Source organism: Mytilus edulis, chromosome 2, assembly GCF_963676685.1.
Source record: "Mytilus edulis chromosome 2, xbMytEdul2.2, whole genome shotgun sequence".
Lineage (NCBI taxonomy): Eukaryota > Metazoa > Mollusca > Bivalvia > Mytilida > Mytilidae > Mytilus > Mytilus edulis.
The window spans coordinates 70,850,236-70,869,903 of NC_092345.1; the positions used below are offsets into that span (position 1 = coordinate 70,850,236).

Here is a 19,668-nt window from a genome sequence, read left to right on the forward strand (position 1 = left end):
GATTAATTTATCCCACAAAAATCAGTTGTAAATATATGTATGTAATATTTATACCCCAGCTTTGAAAAAGGGGGGGGGGGTATACTGTTTTACCTCTGTCTGTCCGTCAGTCCATCCGTCCCATGAATATCTTTCGTCACATTTTTACAGGAACTACAATACTAGGATTTCTGAAATTTGGCTTCAGGATTTATATAAGTCAGCTATACCGTGTGATGCGTTTTCAGATTCATCACTTGACAACTTCATGTTTACCGAACACTTGTATTATTTTACACATGATAACCAAGTTGAAAATTTTCGTCACATTTTTCTCAGGAACTACAATACAATGATTTCTGAAATTAGGTTTTAGGGTTTATATAAGTCTGCTATACCGTGTGATGCGTTTTCAGATTCATCACTCTACAACTTCCTGTTTACCGAACACTTGTATGATTTTACACATGATAGCCAAGTTGAAAATTTTCGTCACATTTTTCTCAGGAACTACAATACAAGGATTTCTGAAATTTCGTTTCAGGGTATAAATAAGTCAGCTTTACCATGTGATGCGTTTTCAGATTCATCACTCGACAACTTCCTGTTTACCGAACACTTGCATATTTTAACACTATTCATTTTTTATAATTTGCATGTTATGCAATATGAATTAAAGGAAGACATGCTGTTTGCTTTGTGTTAATCTTTTCAATAAACCCAACACTGTAAAAGTGTATGTAAATCAATTTTTGCATTTAGTTTTTCTTCTTCAAAATCTTCTCACTTTACAGACTTGGTACAACCATACTTACCATTAAGAAGTTGATCAGCGGGGTAGCTTATGGTATGAATTCACAGTATGATCTACAACAGGTGAGTTGATATTAAAGCAGGTAACAATGTCAGGCTAGCTAACTTATATTTTATTTTGCTTTGTTAGAAATATTGAAGTTGTACAGAAAAGTCAGTCATGCTTATGAGATAATAGGAATAATCTCTGGAAAATATTCCAGGGGAAAAATATACAACTTTGACTCGCACAATAAGACTATATCTTGAAGCTTAACATAATTTTTATTATTTTATTTTAGCTGAGGGAATTCAAACGAAGACATCCAAACATAGGATCAGGTCAAAGAGCACTTGAACAGGCGATTGAGAAAACACAAGCCAACATCAAGTGGATGAGTAGATACTATTCACATATTGAAAACTGGCTAGATGAGAATTTACAAAACAATCAAGGATCAGACTATAGACTTTCCAGATCTGTTATTCCTTCTTTCTATTCTATTGAACTGTTTCCAGACTTATACTCTGGTGATCCATCAAAGTTTACATTTACTGGGTCTGTAACAATACAAATGACTTGTACAGAGAATACCAGCAACTTTACACTAAACAGCAGACAACTGGAAATAGATGAAAAATCTGTAAAAATAGAATCTCTGGATAAAGTAATTGTTGGTCCTGTTTTCTTGTCATTATCATATGATGCTGAATCACAACTTGTAACATTTGTAACTAGTAACCAGTTTATCAAGGGAAATAACTATTCCATAGCTATGAACTTTACTGGTCCCCTGTTAGATGATCTACAAGGACTTTACTACAGTTCATATAAAGAGGGAAACACCACAAGGTATAACAGTAATGTAATATTTTTGTTAATTGTATTTAATTTGAATGTGACTTGTTCTTTCGCTTTGGAAACAAAGCCATGTTCTAATTCCAATAATCTATTGAGCAATATATACAGCTAACTAAATCCAACTCAGCATGCACAGATTGTTCTACATGGCATGTAGTTGTGCACCGTTTTTGATTTTGACATGAGTGATTTTGGGAGCTCCAATACAACAACATGGACTTAATTTTTCTGCTTATATTTTTAGAGACAAAAGGCAACAGAAGTATTCCTTGAAGTCTCACTTTTTAATGCCAAAAAATGCAGAAAAGTAAAGTTGTAAGAAATAGTAACTTATGTAACAAAATAAAAGGAGGATTAAAGAGGTTGGGTTTCATTTATTTTTGTTTTTATCTACAGGTTCTTAGCCTCAACTCAGTTTGAATCAATCAAAGCTAGAAAAGCTTTCCCATGTTTTGATGAACCAGATTTAAAGGCACAGTTCAAAGTGACGTTGATTCGTCATAAAGACAAGATTTCACTATCCAATATGCCAATAGATAACACATATAAAAGGTACTGTACTATGTTTACTACTCTCATAGAATAGAAATATAATTGAAATGTAAAATGTCACCAACAAAACTATTTGATAAAAATTTAAATGGCACTTAAAATATGTGTGTAAATTAAAAATTGCGAAAGATAGTAGGGGGCATTATGTTTTAGCCAGTCTTTGTGTCTAAACATTACTTTTCTGTCCAGTATCAAATTTAAGTTTGGGTTTAATGTAGTTTACTTTGAAGTTGGGGTTGTTTCAAAATTTTGGGCAAACCTAACTTTCTTTTTTATAAAAGCCATTTTTTGAACTTTAAAGTCTTCAATGAAGAAGGTGTAGAAAAGTCATATATAACATCTTAGAAATATTTTTTTTTTTTATACAACATGTTTAGCATATCTATTCCTTATAAATGTCACCGGTGTAGGATATTATCAAGCTAAGAAAGCAAAAATAAACAACAAGCTATTGAGACTTATTTTATTTCAAGCTTGAAAAATGAAAAAATGTATTTGGTTACATTGTGTATATCTTAGATTTTTCTATTGTAGGTCTGATGGCTACATGGCTGATGAGTATAAAGTGACTCCTATAATGTCAACTTATCTGTTAGCCTTTGTTGTGGGAGATTTTAATTACACAAGTAACACTACTAAAACTGGTATCAAAGTAAGAGTCACTGATATTTATCATGTCTGGGAATTTGTCAAGAGTTCTTCATTGTTTTTAGGGTTTTAACTATACTTAGAATGGTGGTAAGAGTAACACATTTAATATGAATTCAAGTACTGTAAACCAACTAATTTTTATGAGGGATTTATTTTCTTGACTTTCACTAGTGAATAAATAACGTCAAAATTGATTGCTATGAATATGTATAACAAAAAGGGATATATACTTATTTAACTACATCAAATAGTTTGAAAAAATCGTGAAATTAAATCTTCACATAGTTGACTAAAGTAGGCTTAACGTGAAATAAGTATTTCCCGAAAATAAGTTGGTTTACAGTATATTTTGATGTGTCATGAAGGCAGCAACCCTACAAAAAAATAAGAAAGGCATCAAAAGGCCAACACATGGTCAACAATAAGAGAAACATGTTTATACTATACATATATAAAGGTGGAGTTGTAGTATGATTGATGAAGAGGCAACTCATAATCCACTGGAGACTATTGGGTTAGACAGTAGCAAAACTTAGAAGAATTTAAAGGAATTTGTTTGATAAATAAAGGCAACAGTAGTATACCGCTGTTCAAACTCATAAATCCATGGACAAAAAACAAAATCAGGGTAACAAACTAAAACTGACGGAAACACATAAATATAAGAGGAGAACAATGACGCAACACTACAATGTAACTAACACACACAGAAACGGACCAAGCATCAGACAAAATCCCACGAGAATAACAAATATAACATCAAAACCAAATACATGAAATTGGGATAGACAAGTACCGTGACACGTCTTATCGCAATGTCAATTTACACTAAAAAATAAGAGAAAACAAACGACGCAACGTTAAATTGTAACACACACAGAAACGAACTATAATATAACAATGGCCATATTCCTGAGGTGGGTTGAACCTGGTTTTGTGGCATGCCAAACCTCGCACTTTAATGGCAATGTTAAATATAAGATAGAAATGACAACATAATATTACAGGACTACAATACAAATAAATAGGAAAACGTATTAGACAAAGAAACACATGATCAATGAATAACAAAAAGCATCAGGTTTAAAATTTAATACGCCAAAAACGCGCCTCGTCCACACAAGACTCACCAGTGACGCCCAGAATAAAGATCGAAAGCGAAAAAAAAAGTACAAAGTTGTACAGCACTGAAGATCAAAAGTTGAAAAAGGTTGTGTCAAATACGGTTAAGTTTGTATGCTTGGGATAAGAACAGCCTAATTATTTAGAACAATTAATGCTATTGCAAACAGTAAATTTTATCAAATGAATATAACAGATATACATAATGAAACTGAAGTATTAACTCATTACATAAAACAAACACGAATACATAATGAATGACCAACACAGAATAGACACACCCGACTCAGTCCAGGCCTCAACGCAGTAAATTATGAAAATGACGTCACATACGACGGTGAAAAGGCATTAAAAATTACATCACATACGATGGTGAAAAGGCATTAAAAATTTGAACATATGAAATTTCTGAAACAGCAGAAAAATTACGTCACATATGAAAAATTATATCTCAAAAGTAAGATAGAATTAGGATTGGATTAAAGATTAAAATAGAACTAAATACTGATATTGCATTTAAACACAATGCATATAGCAATACTTATTAATAGCAATTAACTATAATATGTATATGTGCAGTTTGTTATGAATCCAACTTCAAACTTAAATTATCATACAGATTATGTTGACCAAAATTAAATCTAATAAATGACGGCGGTGATTAATTTTTGTTTCCATAACACATAAATATAATAGAAAAGACGTCATTCTTTGCCTGCTTGTTCACAGTATGCTTTTATTTTTAACCATTGTTATGATGTTAACAGTTTTCATAATTCAAAGTATATGGTTATATTGAAATTTGAAATTTATTTTTAGTACGGTGTATGGTCAAGACCAGAATCAGTGGACCAGACTAAATTTGCACTGAATGTTGGAACTCAAGTGTTGACATTTTATGAACAATTTTTCAACATATCCTTCCCTCTACCAAAACAAGGTATAGTTATTATACCCCCGCTTTAAAAAAGGGGGGGTATACTGTTTTACCTCTGTCTGTCAGTCCGTCCGTCCATCAGTCCGTCCGTCAGTCAGTCCGTCCCATGAAACTTTCGTCACATTTTTCTCAGGAACTACACATCCACCCTTTCTGTAATTTGGTATCAACATTTATATATGTCAGCCATACCGTGTGATGCGTTTTCAGATTCATCACTTGACAACTTCCTGTTTACCGAACACTTGTCTGATTTTACACATGATAGCCAAGTTGAAAATTTTCGTCACATTTTTCTCAGGAACTACAATACAAGGATTTCTGAAATTTGGTTTCAGGATTTATATAAGTCAGCTATACCGTGTGATGCGTTTTCAGATTCATCACTCGACAACTTCCTGTTTACCGAACACTTGTATGATTTTACACATGATAGCCAAGTTGAAAATTTTCGTCACATTTTTCTCAGGAACTACAATACAAGGATTTCTGAAATTTGGTTTCAGGATTTATATAAGTCAGCTATACTGTGTGATGCGTTTTCAGATTCATCACTCGACTACTTCCTGTTTACCGAACACTTGTATGATTTTACACATAATAACCAAGTTAAAAATTTTCGTCACATTTTTCTCAGGAACTACAATACAAGGATTTCTGAAATTTGGTTTCAGGATTTTTATTAGTCAGCTATACCGTGTGATGCGTTTTCAGATTCATCACTCGACAACTTCCTGTTTACCGAACACTTGCATATTTTTACACTATTAATATTATCCACTTGCGGCGGGGGTATCATCAGTGAGCAGTAGCTCGCAGTTTCACTTGTTCATTGTACATAACATTGATATTTCCAATTCACTAACATTAAAAGACATATTTCTCAGCTATTTTACAATCTTGTGATGTCATTTGTCTATTGATTAACTAGTCTTAATTAACTGCACTGGGCCTTCTAGATAATGGATTATTTTAACTTTATTTATCATTTTAACATCTTTTTCGAAATTTCATTAATGAACGCATGACATACTTAATGGTCAGGTGTAACATAAAATTGCAAGCCACACATATTGTATCCAAGCAAATACTAAATTTGTTTCTGCAATAGTAATCTAAGAAGAATATTCACAGTAGTTTCGAGTTGGACAGAAAATGCATGAGTGAAAAAAATAAATTTTGTCACTTTTATCTTAATTTACAAGTCATCAAAAAAAGCATTACAATTACTCAAGGTTTTTAAACAGTTCCTTTAATTTATTTAGATCAACATTGGTCCCATCCAAAATTAATGTGCATGCCGGGCCTTTTAATGTAAGCGCAGCTACGCCTCTGAAGAAGAGTACGAGAAAACAATAATTCAATATCAGTACATTTCTGAAGATTTGTATAGAGTAAAGAAATTTCCATGAAAAGAAAGTTTATGTAATATAAAACTGATCTATAGTACAAGTATCATATGACTTTGAAAACTAAATATTTTAGTCAGTGTGTTTATTCTTGTTATATTCATATCAGATATGATAGCTATACCAGACTTTGGTCCAGGAGCCATGGAAAACTGGGGACTTATAACATATAAAGAGAGATACCTGTTATATAAAGAGGGTGTATCCTCTGAAGAAAGTAAACAAAGAACAGCTTTTGTAATAGCCCATGAACTAGGACACCAGGTTAGTTATATTGTTTGCGAAACAATACACAGTGCAACCTGTATAATCTGATATGCTTGGAACCAGAAAAAATTTGTTGGAATACTCAGGTTTTTTCTGCAAGGATAGGCATTTTGTGGGACCAGGAAAATGTGTCAGTTAAAGCAGGATGTTGTTAAACTCTGTGTCCAATAAGGCAGATTACACTGGAAAGCAATTCTGAAGAAGGCTGACTCCAAAATAAACAGTGCCAATACAAATATCAGTGCGGGCAGTACATTCCTTCAATATACTTCATTAACCACCAGGATTTTCTTGCCATGTTCAAGACCCATTGGTAGCCACGGTTGCTTTTAACTATTTGATTGGGTTGTTGTCTCTTGGACACATTCCCCATCTTCATTCTCAATATTATATCATGTAAAACTATGCCAAGACCAAAGAACCAGCTACTAGGTAGAAAATAGATACTGTATAGGGCCAACATTAAAAATATCTTTGTTTCCCTTCTCCCGACTAAGGTTGTTAGGATATGGGTAGGTAGGTAGGCAAATTATTTTATTTTATTCCTTAATATGGTTTTCTATATTGAATTTGTACATAATTCAACAGGTAAGGCTCAAGTCAAGAAAAGTGGGGTATTCCCGGTATTCTAATTCAGTGTACACCACAGTTTTCTGGTGTTAAAAAAAAACAGTATACTGCAGGGACCTTCTTTTTTTTTCCTATTCATTTAATGTAATGAAATCTACAAAAGCGCACATTCTACTTGTGATAACAATGCTTAATGATAGCAAATGTTTTTTTAGTTAAAAAATCAAGCTTATTTCAAGTCTAATTTGATGCATAACTCACAACAAAACAATTCCTTTGTTCACCAATTCATACCTTGATCATCAATTATGAGATGACAAAAAGATACATGTATGCTAATCACTTGGGAATTAAAATTCATTGAATAAAAATTTTCAATAGAAGTGAACATAATTCAGTTATGTTCAGTTACACCTGGATCATGCAGCTTGGTCAATTGATTCCTAAACAAAGATTTGTATGTTTTTTCGAGTTCTAGAAGAAACAAGGCTTCACTTTATATTCATGTTTTGTATTTCCTAAAGTACTTTTAATAAGTATTTACCAATTCTACTGATGCAGTTATAACGTTAAAACGTGCCCTTTTGTAATTTTCATGCCATAAATTGAAAAAAGAAATCCCATTTAAACTGGGTTTTTTTTTTTTACACCAGAAAACGGACGTTCCCTGAAAGCAGGGAATACATGTATCCCACATTTCCTGACATGTGCCCAACCTGTTCAAAGACAAAGTAGATAGATTTTAAAGTACGAGTCAGACCATTTTTACTCAAAGTCTTTAAGATTTTATCCTTTAAACAGAAACAGAGGTAAGACACAAAGCAAATCAAGATGCACTCAGCGGGTTGAAAGATGCTTCAGTTTTTGTTTTTTTTTTTCAAGAAAAGATCACCCTTTCACACAAACGAATCGTGTGGCAAAGCATTTTGTTTGTTTTTCTTGATTCAGAATCATGTAGACGCTTCAATGCAAAAATACCTTGATTTAAAATGCTTGTTGACTACAGCGTCGGAAAGGTATCACCAAAACCCAACGATCGTTGACTACAGCATCGGAAAGATATCACCAATAACCAACATAGCAACAAAAAATAGTGGACAAGAATGGCCAATCAAATTTTTGGGTCACAGTGATTTTACTGGGTCGGTCGGGTGAGGGGAAACAAAAAATATTTTATTTTTGGCCTAGTTGGTTATTTTCGCAGGTGTAAAATTTACACGATTTTTATTGAATAAGGTATACAAATATTTTGGCGGATTCAAAACTTTTATTGATACCTTTGCATTAGCTCTTTTAAATTGTATGAATCTATTTTGGCGAATTTGTTATATCCGTGAAGAAAAACCAGCTATATGGTAATACACTCTCGATTCACAAGAACGTGGAAGTTTTTCTGTTGTAAAAAAAGTCAGTTACAGTGAGTTGCTTGTAGGTGTTATGGCAAAATTTTACCTATAGCTCAACCTGTTTTTAAAATTGTCAACACAATAGGGACATTTAAATTGACCAGTTGGTATTGTTAGATTTAAATCTACCTTGATGCTACCTGTAAAAAAATTTATTCACCTAACCAAAAGTTTCAGCATGCTTTTTTCCTGAACTTTTTTTTACCTAGAATTATTCTATTGAGAAATTTTTATTTTACTGTCATTCAAAATCTTATGAGTGATCAAGCCAAACAAGAATGACTATATCATATATTTTATTTTCTTGCAGTTACATGTAATTTAAAATTGCATGACCTAAAATGCACTACATTTCATCTAAATGTTTGCATAGCCACTACTAGCAGTATTTAATACCCTAAATAATCCAGTCGTAATATTTCACTCACTTTAATGAAACCTCAAAATCATATTTGAATAAACAATTTCATTAATTTATTTACACTAATATTTGACATCTCATCCAGAATTCCAATGATTTTAAATAATTCCCAATTTTATTCATTTTTCACTACTTCACTAGATTTTTTTCTAAATCCATAGTATAAATTCTGATTAACTTCCAATTATATACATCCTAATTTAACAGGTGCAGAATCTATACATAATTCAGAATCATTTCCATTACTATATTCCAAATAGTTATCCTCACTTATATTTTGTAATATTTTATTTATATTTTTACTATATATCACCTGATTTTAATATATCCACAGTAAACATTTTATTTCATTTCCTATAATAAATTTCCAAATCAAACAATATTTGATTCAGCATTTTATAATGACTATTTCCAATTTCACATTCACTTAAAACATTTACTCATGTTAGGAATATTTTAGAATATTTTACTTTCATTTTTCACTTTATCACTAGATTAGACTATATCCACTACATTACTTCAACATTTTATTTCATTTCCTATAATAATTTCCAAATCAAACAATATTTGATTCAGAATTTTATAATGACTATTTCCAATTTCACATTCACTTTTAAAAAACATTTCCTCACGTTAGGAATATTTTAGAATATTTTACTTTTATTTTTCACATTATCACTAGATTAGACTATATCCACTGCATTACTTTAACATTTTATTTCATTTCCAAGATCCCATTTAAATAGGGAATCATCTTAATTTTGTAATAGATCCCAAAATTAATAATGAATATTTCAAAAATCACATTTAAAGCCACAGAAACATGTTGGATGAACTCATACTATATCTCCTACTTGAATTCCAGTTTTGAAATCTTTAAATCTTTGACATAACTAAATCCCATCGTATGAAAAATTGAATTCCTTTAGTGAACACAGCATTTTATGCACAAAACTCCCACTAATATTATAATAGATTTCAAAGAAAAAACACAGCAAGGTATACTCCAAAATTATTTCGAATTTTATATGTACAACATCATATGTAAGCCCCACAAAACGGTTTGAATGAATTATTTCCTCCTTGATGTCCTTCATGACAATAAAATCTTGAAAGAAACACATCACATTTTAAGAAGCAAAATTGCTATAAAAAGTCTGAGTAATGAATTCAAATAAAATAAATCCAATATTGTATGCACAATGACACCAAAAGATTTAAAACATTGCAAATAATAATCCAAAATGAGAATCTTTAAGGGTCATGTGAAGAAAAAAACAACATATCCCTCTGAAAATTTAAACTGTAAACACCCTGAACAGCTATTTCTTGTTTCACTGGCAGCTGGACAATACTATGTATAAGGGTTAGAATTTTAAAGAAGCATTTTGGTGTAAAAACAGTTTAAATTTTCAAACATAGTAATACATATTTATTTTAATCTTTTACTGATTTAGAATTTTAGGTAAAAAATAGATAAATCAAATATATCAGGGATTTAAAACAATGAAAACCAAATTATTTTCTTCCCTATCAATTTTTAATAGAATAATCCTAGGTAAGAAAATCTTCAGGAAAAAAGCATGCTGAAACTTTGGGTTAGGTGAATAAAAATCTGTACAGGTAGAATCAAGGTATATTTAAATCTAACAATACCAACTGCATGGTCAATTTAAATGTCCCTATTGTGTTGACAATTTTAAAAACAGGTTGAGCTATAGGTAAAATTTTACCATAACACCTACAAGCAACTCACTGTAAAACAGCCTTGGTTTATCCTTATCATTTTTAACACCAAGATGTTGAGGACATTCTCCTTTAAAAATTTTAATCTATTGAAACTATAAAGCAAAAGCAAATTATATCAAAATTAAATAACAGATTAGTGAATAGTATAAATTTGCTAATCAGGAAAAAAGAATTAACTAGCACTGGGCTAACACAAAATATTTTGGGTACTTTAGTTTAGAAATGCTTTAGGACAAGATTACTTTTTTCCGCTCATTAGAGTTTTTTATGCTCGACTATTAAGCAATTGCATATGTTTGTTTATAGAATAAACAGTTCTAAATTATAATTTTTAGTGGTTTGGAAACTTAGTAACAATGAAATGGTGGGACGATCTTTGGTTAAATGAAGGATTTGCTACATTTATGGAATATATTGGAACAGACCATATCTTCCCAGATTGGAAAATGGTAAGTAATGTTTGCAGAAGAATTAATATATTTTTTTATAGGCAATGTTAATAACCTAAACTTGTAACTTCATACGTCATACATTCTTCTTTTAATTTTTTAGAAAAACCTATATCCCTGAGGTATCTTGGGTATTATCATACAGAAATATCTAAGGCAAAAGTGTAATGATGTTGATAACTGAGATCAAACAGAAAGGGGACTCAATGGACCAGTGGTCTATGTAGTTCTACTACTGTAATCACTAGCCAGTCAACACTGAGGTTGTGAGTTCCAATCCCGCTCATGTGGCTGCACTGGACTCCAATCTTAATTGACTATGATTGCCAGTTTTCCTATTGAAGGCAATGGTTTTCACTGGACACTTGCTTCCTCCACCAATAAAAACTGGTTGCCATGAAATAGCCTAAAACTGGTGCTTAAAAGTAGGGTCAATACAACAACAATCAATCAATCAATTAAAGAGAAGCTTATACAAAGAATTTTGATATATTAATTGCTTATCACTGTTTTTCTTAAACTATGCTTAATTATATAGGAAAGTCAAAATCTGTTAGTATATATAATTCTGTTAATTGTTTAGTATGTTCATAGTACTTTCACTTTCAGTTTGACCATATGATAATAGAGGATCTGCACCCAGTTTTAGACTTTGATAGTCATGTGACTTCTCATCCGATATATGTACCTATAACAAGTTTAGAAGAACTAAGTAATATCGTTCATGCCATAGCATACAGCAAGGTAAATATCAATCTTTATTAGCAGTAAAAAAACAACAACAAAGGGAACTATCAATTCCTGTAAATGCAATAAAAACAAGCATTGTCATGAGCAAAAAAAAGCAGAAACAAAAACAGTTCACGACACAGAATGTGATCAAAACTATTCCAAACAATAAACCCATGGTGAACTCCAGCACGCCAAGTAAGCACTACATACTCTGCTAACAGAAAGAAATACATATTAATAGATTTTGAATATCTTTCAAAGGTAGAATGATTGTTCAGTTTTATTGCCATATGATAAATTTCATTTAAATTATAGAATGCAGTATTTATATTATTATATCAAGTTAATAAATTATATTTAAAAGAAAGATAATATTATAATTACAGGGAGGAAGTGTGATAAGAATGGCCAGATTTTTCTTAGGAGAAGAAACCTTTAGCAAAGGACTATCAGTAAGTTTTTTATCCACATTAGTAGTCACTACAAACATTTGGTAGATGACATTGGTGAAATCAAACTCTTACCATATAATATTTTATTACCATATAATATTTTAACAGAGTTGCATGAAAAATTATTTAACACTACAGTCACATTTACAGGTGCCTGTTCTAAGTATGGAACCTCCTCAGTCAATTTTTATTTATGTCATATTAATTTTTTATGCCCCACCTACGATAGTAGAGGAGCATTCTGTTTTCTGGTCTGTACGTATGTTTGTCTGTCTGTTCATTCATCTGTCCTTTCGTTCGTCTGTCTGTTCGTCCTGCTTCAGGTTAAAGTTTTTGGTCAAGGTAGTTTTTGATGAAGTTGAAGTCCAATCAACTTTAAACTTAGTACACATGTTACCCATGATATGATCTTTCTAATTTTAATGCAAAATTAAAGTTTTGACCCCAATTTCACAGTCCACTGAACATAAAAAATGATAGTGCAAAGTTCAGGTTAAAGTTTTTGGTCAAGGTAGTTTTTGATGAAGGTGAAGTCCAATCAAATTGAAACTTAGTACACATGTTCCCTATGATATAATCCATCTAATTTAAATGCCAATTAAAGTTTTGATCCCAATTTCATGGTCCACTGAACATGGAAAATGACCGTCCGAGTGCGGCATCTGTGTACTGTGGACACATTCTTGTTTGGTTATGGTTTGTTTTAATGACAGACTGATGGAGCTTGACCTAGTGGGTAAACATCTGTCTGTTGTTGGAAGACTTGTGTTGTCCTTTAGCTGTCTTAGATTTTTTTATGCCCCACCTACAATAGTAGAGGGGCATTATGTTTTCTGGTCTGTGCGTCCGTCCGTTCGTTCGTCCGTCCGTCCGTCCGTCTGTCCCGCTTCAGGTTAAAGTTTTTGGTCAAGGTAGTTTTTGATGAAGTTTAAGTCCAATCGACTTCAAACTTAGTACACATGTCCCCTATGATATGATCTTTCTAATTTTAATGCCAAATTAGAGTTTTTACCCCAATTTCACGGTCCACTGAACATGGAAAATGATAGTGCGAGTGGGGCATTCGTGTACTGAGGACACATTCTTGTTTTCTTTGAATCTAGTTGATGCTTCCTAAAAATAAATTGTTAGCATTGTTAAGATCAGTTCATCAATCTGACCGTCTCTCAGTCTTTCTGGGTAAGTCATTGATCAAAATCACTATAAAAAAATGGGGGAAAAAAATAAGAATGGTTTCTAGTAGTTTCCCCATGCTTGATAGCATGAAACTTATACTGATTAAAGATATAGAGAAGAAACCCATTGATATTGGAATCAATAAAGCTATAGTGATACAATTTTTTTGTATATTTCTTTGTTGATTAATGTAAATCTTATAACTTTATAGACTTATTTTTTTGCATAGAGTTTTATATTATATTTCTGTTTTATAGAGATATTTAAACAACAGAAAGTTTCAGAATGCTGACCACAATGATCTTTCTGAAGCCCTGAATACAGTAAGTATAACATATTCACAACGTATTTGTCAGTGAACAGTTTTAATATTTTTCTTTACTTTGTGGTATACATGTACTAAGAATTTTATCAAACTTTCTGGTGAAACTCTGCAACCAAAGTCTTAAAAGATATTTAGGAATTGTTCTGTTCATTTGCCTGCCTGTCCATGTTCCAGTGAGCTGATAAAGAATATAAAAATAAAATTTATACCAGTCTTAAATATTTAAGGGGAGATAATCAAACTTACCCACTACAATTTTGTTACTGTAAATTCTGAAATTATTGCATGCATTTATTATTGCTCTTTTGTCATTTTAGAATCAAATGTAATTTTAATTTTTGTGATATTGATAAAAGTCAATTAATTTATAACAAAAAATGCATAATACGAGTTTAAATTATTGTGATTTATATAATAACTCTGTTGCATTTTTCGCAATAATAAAAACAACGCAATAATTTCTGAATTTACTGTCTATGCGATTAAGTGTCTGTTGTAAAAGAGCTTTACAGTAATTGCAGAAACTGTACATAGTTCCAGAACACTATTGGAGGATGTTCATAAAGGAATATAATACTAAATATTAAAGGGGAGATAATTGCTCGCAACCTTTCCAATATTGCAACATGTTGTCACAGTCTCTCTTATAAGCCTCCTAATTGACTAATAGGTTATTTATGAAACCTTACACACCTTTAGAACACCACCAGTACCTGAGGATGAGGATATAGGATTAATAGATTGTAGTTGATTATCACTATTTCAAACATTTATTCTAGATTTTAAGTTAATTACCTTAATGCTACATGGTCCAAATATACTTTAATTTTTAATATCAATCTGATATTTAGATAAAATTTTGGTAAAGGCTTTATATTTAGTTTCAGATGATTTCAGTACTTGTAATTGAGTCAAGTTTTTACTTTCTCAAAAAAATCTTTTTTTTTTTAGCAAGCCAAGATTGATAAAGTAACTCTGCCAGCAGATGTCAAAACTATAATGGACACTTGGTTACTACAGATGAACTATCCTGTTGTCATGGTAACCGTTACAGCACAAGACAAAGTTAGGCTGTCACAGAAACGATTTCTAACTAACCCAGAGGCTAAGGATCCAATGTTATATAAATCTCCTTACAAGTAAGAAACTCGCAATAAGAAAGGCTTGATAATCATCTTAATGTTATAATTGAGATTTTAATGACATTAAACGTGTAGCCAGTTAACTTAAATACAACCATCAAATCATCATTTGATGCTGTCGGAGCTTAAAATACAATACAGTTATCTCCCAATTTGAATATGTTATAACAAACATGCACTGTTAACTTTACAAATTTTCCAAATTGTTTTTTATGCCCGCCCCTACTACTGAGTCTGCAGATATTGATCTAGTTTTAACCTTTTCGCCGATGAGTCCCGGTTTAACGGGATTCACGCTTCAGACAGATTTCCTGATTCAGTTACAAGTGGTGGATACCAGTAACTCTAACAAACAGTGGAGAGAAACAATTTGTAAAGAAAAGTAAAGATATAATATGGTTCAATGATACAACTACAGGTAAATATGTGATATGGTTCATTGATACGTTTACAGGTAAATAAAGTAAAGATGTGATATGGTTCATTGATACATTTACAGGTAAATTCAGTAAAGATGTAATTTTGTTCAATGATACATTTACAGGAAAATTAAGTAAAGATGTAATTTTGTTCAATGATACATTTACAGGAAAATTAAGTAAAGATGTAATTTGGTTCAATGATACATTTACAGGTAAATTAAGTAAAGATGTGTTTTTGTTCAATGGTACAATTACTGATAAATTAAGTATAGGACATTATTTGGTAAATTAAGAAAAGATGTGATATGCTGTACAAGTCCCCATTTTTAGTTGCAGCACATGTATTGAATTGACTCATTTAAACTTTGCAATGGAACTTTTCAGATATAACATCTTTGCAAATGCCAAAAGAAGACGGTACATCGTGGGTGGTAGCAAACATTGGACAATATGGTGTATACAGAGTGAATTACACAGAACAGAACTGGAGAGCTATTATCAACCAGTTAAAAACAAATCATACGGTAGTATTTCAGAAAGAATTTTTCATATGGATTGTCAGGAATAATAGTATTGAAAATGGCTTAATTCTTGATTTCATTGACTTTATCAGTTTTCAACATGGATCTCTATGTGTTGAAGTAAACCACTAAATAATGTGGAATTATTTTTAACATGTTTTCCATTTTATAAAATTAGGATGTAAATAATTTTTCCTTTGCAGTTTCATTTACATATATTAAAAAAAATATTATAGACTTCAATGTTGTTCATCAGATACCTGGTGTGATATGGTATTGTGGCCCCCTGGAAAAGTGACCCCGGACTCAAAATACCATATTGTTTATACTGAATATATTTGAACTTTTGTTTCGGTTTTACTAAAGAAACCTAATAGCGTCTGCAATCAAAACAGTTTTTATGTCATATGAATTGTTTTTCTATTAAAGGAAATTTCTGCAATCAACAGAGCTCAATTAATAAATGATGCATGGAGTTTTAGTAGGTAAGTTTGAAAGAGATAATAAATGATTCTTTACTTACATACTTGGTAAGTCTATAATTATGGTCATAAAAGTATCATGAAGGCATAAATTAACCACTGTAATCTATCATTTGTAAGGGCATCTCTTTTTATGCACCACCTACGATAGTAGAGGGGCATTATGTTTTCTGGTCTGTGGCTCCGTTTGTCTGTGCGTCCGTCCGTTCAGGTTAAATTTTTTGGTCAAGGCAGTTGTTGATGAAGCTGAAGTCCAATCAACTTGAAACTTAGTAGACTAGTTGCTTATGATATGATCTTTCTAATTTTAAAGCCAAAGTAGACTTTTGACCCCAATTTCACGGTCCACTGAACATAGAAAATGAAAGTTGGAGTTTCAGGTTAAAGTTTTTGGTCAAGGTAGTTTTTGGTGAAGCTGAAGTCCAATCAACTTGAAACTTAGTAAACTTGTTGCTTATGATATAATCTTTTTAATTTTGAAGCCAAATTAGACTTTTGGCACCAATTTCACGGTCCACTAAACATAGAAAATGAAAGTGGGAGTTTCAGGTTAAAGTTTTTGGTCAAGGTAGTTTTTGATAAAATTGAAGTCCAATCAACTTTAAACTTAGTACATATGTTCCCTATAGTATAATCTTTCTAATTTTAATACCAAATTAGATTATTACCAAATTTCATGGTCCATGGAACATGGAAAAGGATAGTGCGAGTGGGGCATCCGTGTACTTTGGACACATTCTTGTTGGTTTTCTTTTAATTTGGACACAATAAGTTATTACCAATTTGCACTATCGAAATATACTATATGTAAAGAAAAATAAACCTTTATGACCTACTTTTAAAGATATTTTGGTTGGTTTGAGGTTTTTTATTTCACCCTCAACAATTGCTTCATTTGAATGTTGAGTTTATGATTAGGTCAGTTTGTTGGGAACCACTATAAACAGTAATCCAAAAAGATATTTGGTGTGCAGTTGTATAAGCATTGACAAATCTAATTTCCATTGAGATTATTTGGTCCTGCGCCTCAATTTTTTTCTTTTGACTTTAAAATTTTTGCATATTTTACATGTTAAAAGTATTGCTATTTTATTTCCTATATTTACATTTTACTATCAAAATTATATACAGAGGAGATATATCTCTGTGTCAACAGCTTATTGTAAGTACCAATTATCAGGTTATCTGCATGTTGATATCGTAAAATATCAGCTGCGAGACATAATATGAAGCTTTTTGTCGAGTGAGCGTAGCGAACGAGATCAAAAAGCCTTCATATAATGTCAAGCAGCTGATATTTTACAATATCAATATGCAGATAATCTGATAATCGATTTATCGGGCTATATTTGCGTGATTCAGAAGTGTTTTCTTTGTTTCACCAGGACACAAAAGATGACTTGATAAGTTCGGGTCAAAGTTATTAACGTCGGGTCAAACATTATGACGTCGCTGAAATGTCCGGGTCAACGTATTTGACGTCACAAAGACATGATACGGAATAATATTAAGAGCTGAACAAAGTGGTATAGACAGTGGGACGACCGATAATTCATGTTATCCTTTCAATGTATTCAATTAAAATAGTCGTTCTTTTTGAATAAATATGTTTAGCTCTGTGTTATATTCAATGTTTTATATTCTTAGGGCCAACCAACTGAATGCTGATATTGGATTAGGAATTATTGAATATTTAGATAAAGAAATGGATTATGTACCACGTACAGCAGCTAATAAACAGTTATCTTACTTAGAAAACATGTTGTCAAAGTCAAATTATTACGGAAAATTTAAGGTATTTTATTTGACATAAAAAAAGGCTTGTATTCATCTTTACTAAGATGAAAAATATAAGATAACCTTGTAATTTAGAATTCTAAGAAATACACAAGTGAAAGAAAATTTAGTCTCATCTCAGAAGTTTTGCAAATTATATTTGATATGTACTGTAATCCAGTTTTTAGGGCAATTATAATTTGTCCTGATCAACTTAACAAAGTCTGTAACATAATTTTCTTTAAACAAAATTTATTTCAATTTGTCTTTTTTAAACATTTAAAATACAATATATGACCTTGAACTTATCTCAACATTTTGTAACATTACAATGTATTACCCATGTACCAATATTTTCAAAACATTGAATTGAAATGAATTAATACCCATTGAATAGTACCTTTACTCTAGAAAACAATAATTCAATTATCATAACTTATTGAAAAAAAGACAGTGAAATAGCAATGCTGAAAAGTGGGGAAAGGATTTTTCTGCAAACTGAGATGTTATACAATTTATCAAGAGAAATGATAACAAGAATATTTTTCAAACTATTGAGCTGAATATAATACGTTTTAAACAGAGTATAATGGCATAGTTTTTTTTATAATACTGAACTATTAACTCTATAGAGATTTAGGGGGTGGGATTATATTTCAAATATGAGGAAGTATGTATTTTAGAATTTAAAAGATCTTTCATCCACCTTTAAGTGTACATACCATGCCTTAAGGTTATTAGAAAACGTAAATAGTTACTGCTTCATGGTTCTTTCATTTTGATTTTTTCCTAACTGCTATTGACCAGAATAATAACATGTGATTATAATCTTCTTGATTTCATCTTTCACAGAGTGTGATGAGGAAGCTTGTTGATAAAGCATATGATAAGTTTGGTTTGAACAACACAGGCCTGAACCATCTACAGTCGTAAGTTATCATACACATAACAGTCTCATTGTAAAACATTATATTATTTCACACTATTTCTTTATTACGTGTACTACTGACTTATTCCTGTCCAACAACTTTTATTTTTACTGAATTATATTTAAATATGATATGATAAATAGCCTGTCAACACATAAGTTGCAAATCTGAAACCTAATTGTAGCAGGCGCGTTTAAATCCAATCTTAACTAACTAGAATTATCACTTTTCTCCTGTTGCTCATGATGATGGAAGTTTTTAACGACCTTGACTGGCAATAGAGCCCTGTCACAACCTGTTGCTCAGATCAGAAGTACCTATTTTTATAATTCCCAAATTCTGGGAACCAGTGCACAGTTAAAGGTATGTTCAACTTTTCAGCACAAGTCGGGATAAGTTATATTTTTACTATGAAATGATTGCAACTTCTTTTTGAATTTATGACAAAATATTTATAGATGCTTGAAATTGCCAAAACATTGAAAGCAATGGGGCTATGAATAAGTGGTTTCAATCCCAAAAAGTACATAAGGATTGAGTTATCT

At 31.4% G+C, this 19,668-nt stretch overlaps 1 protein-coding gene across 1 annotated transcript in view; it reads left to right on the forward strand.

Moving 5' to 3' along the window:
• LOC139512823 (uncharacterized) overlaps positions 1–19,668 on the forward strand; it is a 102,194-nt gene that overhangs the window by 78,106 nt on the left and 4,420 nt on the right. The window contains exons 58-73 of the mRNA XM_071300752.1: positions 774–855; positions 1,074–1,624; positions 2,030–2,185; positions 2,720–2,837; positions 4,778–4,898; positions 6,414–6,568; positions 11,053–11,166; positions 11,776–11,910; positions 12,285–12,350; positions 13,784–13,849; positions 14,803–14,990; positions 15,314–15,411; positions 15,800–15,939; positions 16,366–16,421; positions 18,066–18,213; positions 19,047–19,123. Coding sequence (XP_071156853.1) covers positions 774–855; positions 1,074–1,624; positions 2,030–2,185; positions 2,720–2,837; positions 4,778–4,898; positions 6,414–6,568; positions 11,053–11,166; positions 11,776–11,910; positions 12,285–12,350; positions 13,784–13,849; positions 14,803–14,990; positions 15,314–15,411; positions 15,800–15,939; positions 16,366–16,421; positions 18,066–18,213; positions 19,047–19,123 — 2,271 coding nt within the window. The remainder of the gene's footprint in view (positions 1–773; positions 856–1,073; positions 1,625–2,029; positions 2,186–2,719; positions 2,838–4,777; positions 4,899–6,413; positions 6,569–11,052; positions 11,167–11,775; positions 11,911–12,284; positions 12,351–13,783; positions 13,850–14,802; positions 14,991–15,313; positions 15,412–15,799; positions 15,940–16,365; positions 16,422–18,065; positions 18,214–19,046; positions 19,124–19,668) is intronic.